At 34.1% G+C, this 10,176-nt stretch overlaps 3 protein-coding genes across 3 annotated transcripts; 1 reads left to right on the top strand and 2 right to left on the bottom strand.

Annotated features, from left to right (window-relative positions):
- Positions 1-186: 186 nt before the first annotated feature.
- LOC130622939 (uncharacterized) lies at positions 187-7,667 on the bottom strand. The gene is made up of 4 exons (XM_057438398.1): positions 5,507-7,667; positions 4,677-4,820; positions 1,368-1,621; positions 187-846 (listed from the first exon to the last, which is right to left on the bottom strand). Exons 1-4 carry the CDS (start codon positions 7,353-7,355, stop codon positions 694-696), a joined length of 2,400 nt encoding a protein of 799 aa, XP_057294381.1. The 5' UTR covers positions 7,356-7,667; the 3' UTR covers positions 187-693.
- LOC130622943 (uncharacterized) lies at positions 2,485-4,966 on the top strand. Its single transcript, XM_057438402.1, has 3 exons — positions 2,485-2,618; positions 3,627-3,755; positions 4,360-4,966. The coding sequence occupies exons 1-3, from the start codon at positions 2,580-2,582 to the stop codon at positions 4,501-4,503; spliced, it is 312 nt and encodes a 103-aa protein (XP_057294385.1). The 5' UTR covers positions 2,485-2,579; the 3' UTR covers positions 4,504-4,966.
- A 140-nt stretch (positions 7,668-7,807) lies between the features above and the next one.
- On the bottom strand, positions 7,808-10,108 carry LOC130622941 (uncharacterized). The gene is made up of 3 exons (XM_057438400.1): positions 9,755-10,108; positions 9,323-9,396; positions 7,808-8,320 (listed from the first exon to the last, which is right to left on the bottom strand). Exons 1-3 carry the CDS (start codon positions 10,024-10,026, stop codon positions 8,199-8,201), a joined length of 468 nt encoding a protein of 155 aa, XP_057294383.1. The 5' UTR covers positions 10,027-10,108; the 3' UTR covers positions 7,808-8,198.
- Between the last annotated feature and the right edge of the window lie 68 nt (positions 10,109-10,176).

Raw genomic sequence — 10,176 nt, 5'->3', positions numbered from 1 at the left:
AGAACTTTCTATCCACTTTAAGATGGCGATATATGCGGTCGTATATCCTGATTCGCGGGAAAAACAAGTGTTTACACTGCGAAGAAAAATTTACACGTAAGTTTAATCTGCAGTGACACATCCAACGCAAAGTAGGCTAAAAAAGATAAAAGGCATTCATCTATTGCTAAATGTATGTGTTTAGAGTGTGGTTTCATAAAGTGATTGAAATGCCAGAATGTTTATCTGAAAAGTATAAGAAAGCGTTTATATCTGAAACAAAAGAACAAACAATTAAAAAAGGTAGTTTTAAACCTTTTTCATCTTTGAGATTTATTTGATTGCTTCTATATTTTACACTCTTTATATAGTATGTTATCATCTTTTGCTTTTAAACGTTACCCAGAGTTGATTCGTGGAAAGAAAGCATCAAAGAAAAGCATAAATGTGATTTCAAGATTCTCAAGGGCTGTTTCAAAAATAACTTGAAGTAAAATCTTTTATACCTACAGTGCAGAGCCCGCCTCTATATTCGTGGAAATTCAGCTAAGTTCCCGCTTGAGAGTGAAATGCAACTTTGTACCAAGGCTCTTCTACGCGTATGATATTCTGGACTGGACGCAATAGTCTATAGTCTATGACTATTCGGCAAATACTAAATTTAACGGACAGATTTTTAAAATAAAATTTATTTAAAGTCAAGAATACGTTAAACTAAGTTGCAAAAGTTCGATCTTGTTTTGAATTACAGGTATCTTCATGACCGTTCATCCAATCTTGTATTTGACATTTTTTACTGCAGTACGATGCAGATAAACAGTCTCCACATACCAATAACAATCCAATATGGCGGCATACACGACATTCCTAAAAATAGAATTATGGTAAAAATCATAATACCTTTTTAAAACGAAATTTCAACAAAAGTTTTTGTCGTCCAGCAAACAAACTGGAGCTATCAACTATATCAATTATGAAATTACCATTTTCGTCTCCGGCTAAAATGAACAGAGGAAGAGGGTTTTATTGCCACTAGCACCTTTTTACTTTATTAAAAAATCTACAACGTTTCCCTGTCCTACATATTCAGCGCATCCTTAGGGCTACTGAATTTTAATCACAACGCACGAAGTAACGAAATACTTAACCTCGTCCCCAGGGTCTTGTGGCCCCTGAGCCGTTATTACGAAAACTTATCAACAAGGCAAAATGCCCTGGGAACGAAGTTGCGAAATACTGCTATTGCTATAGAGATTCGGTATATTGTTGTTTATAAAATGTTATCACTTTGGGTTCCACATCCATGCTGTTCCATAACTGAATTCTTTAATAGTTTTTATCTATATCTAAAATAGAAGCAATAATAGACAACAAATAAAATCTCTCACCTGGACTCGTTTCCACATTTCTTGATAAATTCTTCGTTTTTCAACACACATACGCTCTTCAAACTGCAATTGATAATTTTTTTCTAGCTTTTCACTTTCTAAAATTAACTTGGAGTTCACACTGTTGTATGTTTCTTCAAGCGATGACTTTTCGTTGTCTATCGGTTCACCTTTTTTGGTTGCGACTGCTGATTCACCAGCAACCATGTTCTTTAACCATTCATTTAAATCTATTTTATACTCTTGCTTCGATTCTAAATTAAAAAGCTTTATACTTGATTTTTTATTAACAGATTAAAATATTGAAGGTGGCAATAACTTTGTACTAGGACTTGTTAGTTCATGCGGTTTCCTAGGTGATCTTGTGGTATTAAGGACTGGCATCATTCAGACCAGAATATTGAAAATATTCATGTACTCCTTTGTACAAGTAAATCTATTAAAAATCTATTATATTAGACAGCGCACGACGAAGATGCAAAAAATGGTATTGTACACTTAAAAACAAAAAACTAAAATTTTATCTTTTTATCCGCTGAATGTTATAAACAATAAATATAATTATTCATAAAGAGGAACTCAGTCTGCACACTCGATGCTGATTTCAGTACTTATTTCCAAAACCCTAAAAAATTTAAATTTTTGCAACACAGAAGTCTTTTGTCGCGAAATGCACAAGTTTATCTTATTTGCTAAACCACGAACGTTTCATCCATAGATTTATTGTTCAACGTCGTTACTTAGAACTTAATGCCCAGTCTTCAAGCGATTATAAGCATTGCAGGCAATTTCAAGCGATGCTAATAGTTCCATTAAATATATATTATGAATTCCACGTCACGTGATTCGTTGAAGCATCAGAGACTGCTCATTAATGAAAAGTTCAATTGCTATTGTTAAAATAGATTAGAAAGAAGGCCTGGTTTACACATGATTTTTTAAAAGTGCATTTCATTACAATTAAAGCTTATTCTTTTAAAAGTCTATAAAAGAAACAAAAAAATTCGCAAAGCCAACGGAAAAAAAATGTATATTCTTTAAACTTAAAAGCTTTCTGTTTTGAAAAAATAAAAATATCTCTACAGGGTATAGAAACCATGTCTACAACATTACGTAATTTTTCTCAATAAAAAAATGTAAACAGAGAAATTCTTATGTGAAAACACATGAATTTAAAGGCGGTCCTTTTGCGACGTTTTCATCATTGTGGAGATGTGGAGCTATGTTATGTTATTTCTTTTGTCTGCGGAGGTGAGTTGTATATTTCTTTGTTAGGCTTATTTCACAAATCGACAGGTGCACGCTGAGCTTTAATCCGACATGATAGGGAGCGTCAAATCTCTCGACGTTAAAATATTTCATTAAGCATCATTTCTTTTAGATTAAACTGATTTGTCATTTAAAGGCTTAAAAGTGAAAGCTTAAGTGAGAGCTTGTGGTATCTGGGATTGGCGACACTTAGTTTTTCGATTTTGACTTTTATGAATCTTAATAACGTCGGTTTAAAGTTTAGCGCGCCCTTTTCCATGAGTGGTGAGTCACCTCTTACAGCTTTTACAACTTTCAAACTACAACTGTCCCTGAAATAATAGTGAAACCACAGACTGAGTGGCTGAAGAAAAAATTCCTGAAATTTTTGGTTTATATTATAATAACACTCATTTTTGCATCAAATACTTAACTCGCGGTAACTCGAACCTTTAAGGGATCGAGAAAAAAAGTTCGACCTAACGAATGTTCGGGCTAGTCTTAAATAAGATAATATTTCGAATTAAACCTATCTTTTTAAAAGCTTGGACAACAATTACCGAGAAGGTCAATCTTCAGGCGATGAGAAAGCTATCTCTTGTAAATTAAATTTCCATTGACACTATTATCTATCGTGTTACATCAGGAGTTTTAAAACGCTATCTGACATTTACTAAGTCTTTGATTTCTTTTTCTCAAATAAAAAGTTCGAGTTGGAAAATTGGGTTAACGAATGTTCGAGTTATCCGAGGTTCGAGTTAACCAAAGTTTTTCAGCAGAAAGCAATAAAGAAAGTTCAAGGGACCCCAAAAATGATTCGAGTTTACTGTATATAAATTCACAAATAAACACATGCGAGCGTGTATATGTAGTCAATCACCTAAAATACAGTTAATGGCCGATCTAAAGGTCCATTTGGACCCATCGTCCTTCGAAATAAACAAATATAAACCTTTTTGCATGTCGCTATTAACTTTTAAACTTTAACTAACAATTGATTTTACCTTTTAGATAGTGGACGCAAACATAAGAAACTCAACGAACGAAAAGTTTTCGTTTGCCGTAAATTTTAGCGAGCGACAAATTGGTACCATAATTGGCGTTGTATTACTGATATATTTAATTGGATGCGTGTTAATTGTAAGTCACACATTCTGGAGTACCGTATAAAGAGAGGGGGAGAGTTGAATGGAGTTGGGAATGTTCTGGAAATTAATATATACTTGGAGGGAAGTAAAACAAGTGAGGGGAAGGGAACGGTTGGAAAATATAAAACATGGATATCTCGAAGAAAAGCTTTTTGAAAACACAGCCATTGCTTTTATTAAGTTAAGTGACGTCACTGCAGTCGTTCTTAAACCTCTTCTTGAATTTTGATATGCTGTTTAAATGAAATACAGTCAGTAGTGAGTCGACTGTCAGATAATACTTATGTTTTGGCAATCGGCAATGCAACTTTTCCACTATCAATAGTTTTCAGTACATGTTATTTTATATCGGGACAGCGAGACGAACATCACGCCATCCCTATGTAAAAAAGGGATAAGTTGGGAGCAGGGTTGGGTATTTTACATACTCTACATTTTAAACTAAAGTTTTTACAGTTTTATTGATGATGCCAAAAAATCAGAAGAAAGAAAGGTTTGAATTTGTACGTTGATAGGGTGTGGTTCGTGTGATTATCATTTTTATTGAAAGTGTTACGACGCGCCAAATTGACAAATAATGATGATTTTTTTTACAGTTACTCTCTTCAAGCACAACAGGAAGCACTGGTTTTCATACCAAAAATATACAATTTGCAATCAATAAAAATGGATTCAAAGATGAATTTTCCCCTCAAACAGCACGAAGAAGAAGACTGACCACGAAGTCAAAAGCGTCCTGATGGTTGACAGTGCATGACGAAAAATCTGGCGTCTGATTGGCTAATGCTGAACGGAATGTTTCTATGATTGGTCAATATTAGACCTTAGTCTTACCTGGTTGAGCGGAAAACATTAGCTTCGTTTGAATTCAAGCTAATTTATAACACTTAGAGAATAAACATTTCAAACTTACTAAGAATATCACAGAGTCGTTTCTTCCGGACTAGTAACTTCAACCATTTTCTTTTCTTTCTTTCTTCGCTTAAGCGAACGAAATCTAGAAGTTGCGTTAAGTCGTTTCGTAAAGTCGTGGAGTTTAAACTTCCGCTGCGCTCACCTGAAATTAAAATAGTAACCGTAAGCACCTGGGAACAAAGTTGGTAGATATACAGGTAAAAAGCAGGCAAAAAACAGCCGCACAGATAGAGCACTGTAATTTTGATGATTAGGTTGCTATAAATAGTTCTAGCCACTATAAACAAAGTATTTTTTTCTTTTCCTCAGCTACAGCAGCAACAACTTGGATTTTTGATAGCGAATTAATTTTTTTGTAAAAAAGGGTCTTTTCCACACAGTCTTCATTGTTTTAATCGGTTTCTAATCAAAAAGGAAGTGTTAATACAATGCTAGCTTTGTTTTGCATCAAGTATTCGTGCGCCTAATTGTCAGAAATGCTGACGCCTGCAACAATTATTCAAGGGGAAGAGTTTAATCAAAATAAAGCTGATAAGTGAAACAAGTTCAAAATGCGATACAGAAATAATCTGTGTAATAACTTGTGGCGGCCAACTTCAAAATTAGCTTTTTGTTTCAACATATTTTGTCGACGATTTTTGTAATCCTACGCAGCCACGAATGTTGTAGACCGATTCGATTGTCATAGAATGTAAACAATAAAAACTGATTACGGGTTGAAAGATAAAAATCTCACTGCACTGAGAAACTGAAATACCTCCAGGCGCTAAAAAAAATTGTGATCTTGTCATAAAATCAGCTGAAGGAAAATACGAACTGCAAGCTTACCTCTTTTTATGATCTCTCTCGCACCATAAGAAAGTTGCTCTACATTTTTCGACGCTTGACTCCAGTACGGAAATAGCGATTCTTTTGTACCTATTGGTTTCACTTCTGTAAGAGCAGCTACGCCAGTACTTGGTTTAGTAACCTGACAACATTTTGATAGACAATCTTGTATAATGAGTTGAGGATTAAATTTTTCTTTAGTTGTATTTTTTCGTTGCTTTTTGTCTTCGTTTATTTTACTAATTTGCGTGTTTTTGGATAAAGTTTTCGGGAATTTTCTGTTATCGAAACAGTTCTCTTCGCTGATGATACGCGCGTTTTTTGAACTTTTAATTCGTTTCCTTTGTTGTGGCAGTTTGTCAGCCACAGTTCTTTGTACAGTGTGCTTATAAGCATTTATCTCTTTAGTACTTGTGAGATGGTTAATTTTGTTTTGATGTTTTAGAAATTTAAAACGTGGATGTATAGGTGTTAACCGAGTAGTTAGGTTTGTATCTTCTTTATTAAAACACATGCTGTCACCGGATTGATTATTTGCGTACGACACGCGTTCACTGGATCGATTATTTACGTACGACACCCGTTCACTGGATCGATTATTTTCTAATGACGGCCAAATCGCTTTGGCTGGCCCTTCATGTATACTCCATGTAGTCAAATGTCTTTTTCTTGGAGAATCATTCGATATAGGAATGCTTTTTCTCATGATCTTCTTTTCTTTCGTACAGGGTGAAATCAATTGTTTGTTAGTTCTGATTTTTTCTAGACCAGAGATTTTGTCTCTTCCACTATTCACTTTCAAATTATGACCGTCTTCCCTGAATGCGTGATTCTTTCTGAAATCAATCGGCTTAGTACAACCTTTTTTATAGAGAAATTTCATATTTGACGTCAAATTTTTGTTTGTGTTTACTGACTTTTTAGTTGATGTCAAATTTGGTAAAAATCGATCGACTCTTACGAAAGATTTGTTATTTTGTTTCTTTGACGTCATATTTGGCAAATAAGACGCCCTGTTATTGACTTGGCGCTTTCCATAATTGCATGTTTTTAAAAGGGGTATACCTCCTCGAGCTTCCCGCCATAGTTTGTAACTTTTATAACTTTCACTTATAAAAAATCGAACGCGTTTTTCTTTCGTATTGCAGACTTTATTTTCGCCTTGTTTTGTCACCAAAATCCCTTTTTTGTTGCCCAGACTTTTACAGTGTGGTGTGAATGAACGAGGCACAACTATACTCTGTAGAGAAAACATTGGTGACTCTTTTTCTTTGCAGTGATGTTTCACACATGAAGGATTATTCGGAAGTGGTTTTTGATCATTCTCAGGGTGTAAATTACTTTTTACAATGTCTTGTTTAATTTCCAGTTGGCTGCCTGGTCTGTTTATTGCTGGTTTTTGTTCACTTATTTCTACTGTTACATGCTTCGGCTCGTTCCAGAGCAAATAGCACCTCTCTACCGTCTTTTGAGACGCCGTTTCAATATTCTTAAAAAGTTCTGCAGCAACCTTGGTTACGTTCTCAGGTATTTTCTGGTTTAGTATTGAAACCCATAGCACTTTTTTGTTTTGGTATTGACATGGAAAAATAACATACTTGTCATCAAGTGTCTTCATTTCGATTTCACTTAAACTAAACCTGACTAGCTTCCAACTTTCTTTGTCTAACACAGTCGTAAATGTGCTTCTTGTTAACGGAAGTTTCGCGTCAGGCGGTATGAGATAAAATTTGACAGAAGACGAGATAAATGTGGCGACCACAGCGTCAAAGGTAGTCCCGTTTGAGAAATAACCTTTTAAAGAAACCATGTAGCCAAGTTTTGTAAAATTATTTTGCGAAATCATCATGAGTTTTCGCTAACCACGTGCGGTTATTTAAACCGTTAAATCACTCTAGCGTGGCAATGCAATGTGCTCTTGTGTTAAAAATAACAAAAAGCAAGTATCATGACTTCGTGGCTTTCCTTCAACAATGTCTCTACAGTTATATGGTTTCAATGCAATAGGGAATATAAAATACATTTTATTATGTTAAACATAGGTGATCCAAGAAAGAACATTATTAGTACTACTAGCTTTTTTAAAAATAATTTAGATCAAAATAATTCCAACAAGTCTTTACACGGGAACGATATACTTCGCAACTAAAATTTTTTCCCAGGGATTTCCGCGAATAAAACTTTTTACATTTAGGCGGGTGAAAATCGCAGTTTAAGACTTTCAAAGTTTACCGGTATTTATTTTCGTTACTTATTTTCGCGTTTACGAAAATAACTTGATATTGCACAAAATTTAGTAAATTTCTGCAAAACCGCGTAGCTGCGATTTTATTTCTTGCAAAAAATTTTGATAATAAAGTACATTGATTTTGAATCCACACAGTGATAAGTTTAAATAAACAGTGTTTTTATCACATGCAGAAACTTGGTATTATACATTTAACGCGAACATTTCGTTTCATTTAAATGTCTAAGACGCAGCAGCGTATCTCACAACCTTTTTTGGTCAACATTACACAACATGTCCTAGTTGGTAATCCATTTGTCATTTCTTTTGTGTCAAGAATTTTATCCACCAACTGAAACAGCAACATAGGAAAGTTTCCAAGGAATAAAACAGCAATACAGTTGCTTGTCTCGACAATGATGAACCTTTAACTTCTATTGGACGAACGGAAGGGGTTGGAGGCCTTTACGAATCCTTAGCTTCATCATCAGGTTTATTCGTCTCTGATTCATCACGTGATTTGTTACGTAGAAGATCGTTCATCACATTATACATCGTCGCCACTTGTCCTTTCTTTTCACGTTTTGCTATGAGAAAGAATAATACATTTGTTTTTGTTTCTTTATTTTCGCTCACCCAATTGATAATCGCAAAAATTACATACAATTTGAAAATGATATGTTTTGCTGGCTGAAAATGATGGTGACGCTATTTGACGTCAATTTATTAGTCAGAGTAGTTGTAAACCTTGACAAAAATTGTCACATTGAACAAAGCTGGCGACATCAAGATTAAGTTTTCAGGCTAAACCTGGTCTCGACAATAATTGGCGCAAAAAACAAAAGAAAATATGTTGAGTATGGTGGCAATATTAAAACTGGATTCTTTGAGACACGTTAAATCATTGTGGGCCAAAATTGGTATAGAGATTAAACAGTTCGACCAAAATTTAAAAAGTACAAGAAACAACAAAAGCAAAGCAACCACAAAAAGCGACACAAAAATTTTGATTTCTTTACAATATATCAAAATTATTACAAAAATTAAAACTGATTTGTTTTCAACAAATAACGCGAAGAAGAAGAAGAAGTATGTTAATAGAATGCATTTTTTGTTTTTACGACTATTTTCACGCATAATAGGGTCAGAAATGACGCACAAGGACATTTGACGTCAAATTAATTATTTAGAATAGTTTCAAAAGGTAATATGACGCAACAGCATAGAAATAACATTTGATAAGATTAAATTAAATATTATCCGTATGATTTAAGTTTCATACAAACAAATTGAGTATTTTCGCTGGAAGATAACAAGCGGAACGATGAGAAGATAAAATTATGACGTATCAATGAACGTCCTTGATTAGCGAGAAAATCAAACATTAAAACATAACGTCGCATTGAAGCAACGTTGTTTGAAAGAATTAAAGAGTAGCAGTCCCGGTGAAACAAAGTTGTTTGAAAGTATCAAAGAGTAGAGGTCCTGGTAAAACAAGGTTGTTTGAAAGTATTAATGAGTAGAGGTCCTGGTAAAACAAGGTTGTTTGAAAGTATTAATGAGTAGAGGTGTCGGTAAAACATACTCACCACTTGCAGGTGTCTTTCTCTTTAAAGAAGGTTTCTCATTGGCTTCATCAAATTCGAATGCTTCGAACGATTTGCTACAAACAAAAAGGCAAGCAGAATGAGAAAATCAGTAGGAAAGGATAAAAAAAAACTACGTTAAAACATAATTCGTTGAAATTGACATGTGCAAAAAATGTTGCAAACAGAAAATCAGTGAAATTAATTCTTGTTACAAATCTAGCTGACTAAAGTGGATCAAAAATCTTCTCTAAAAACTTAAAAAAAACAGGAACACGATACAAAAACAGTTTACATTTTTATTATTCTAGTAAACTAAAAAGACATGAAGGTATAAATGTCAATGAATATTTGTCTAATTACATATTGTAACCGGTTTGCTGACGACAATTCGAAAAAAAGCCAAAATTTCAATTTTCCATAGTCAAAACTTACTTTGTATCTGGATTTTCTTTCAAAGATTTATTTCTCTCTTCATTCACATGTTGAGCTGATGAAACAACAGGAAGTTGGCTTTGTGGTGTTTCTTTACTGACGTTGCCTTTCCTTGCGCACATAAAATTTAGCGGCAACACTTTCTTCTCATCAATCTCTTTAAATAAAGGAATAAGTCTATTTGAAATGTATGGTTCGTTTTGTTTCGCGTTTAATGGCGGATTGTACATCCCCCACTCCTCGTCACTTTCAGCAATGTTCCAATCACCCATTATATGTCTAGGTAATATTGAGATCTCTGTCTAACCCAATCGTTTCTTTATTTACCCCTAAAATACGTAATGAAAAATGAAAAATACATTTCTAACAACAAGCTGCAAAAAACTAGAGTTGTCCGAGTTAATTTAAGTAATTTCAATTGT

The sequence above is a fragment of the Hydractinia symbiolongicarpus genome, chromosome 13, assembly GCF_029227915.1.
Source record: "Hydractinia symbiolongicarpus strain clone_291-10 chromosome 13, HSymV2.1, whole genome shotgun sequence".
NCBI lineage: Eukaryota > Metazoa > Cnidaria > Hydrozoa > Anthoathecata > Hydractiniidae > Hydractinia > Hydractinia symbiolongicarpus.
This window is presented reverse-complemented; position numbering and strand designations above follow the sequence as displayed.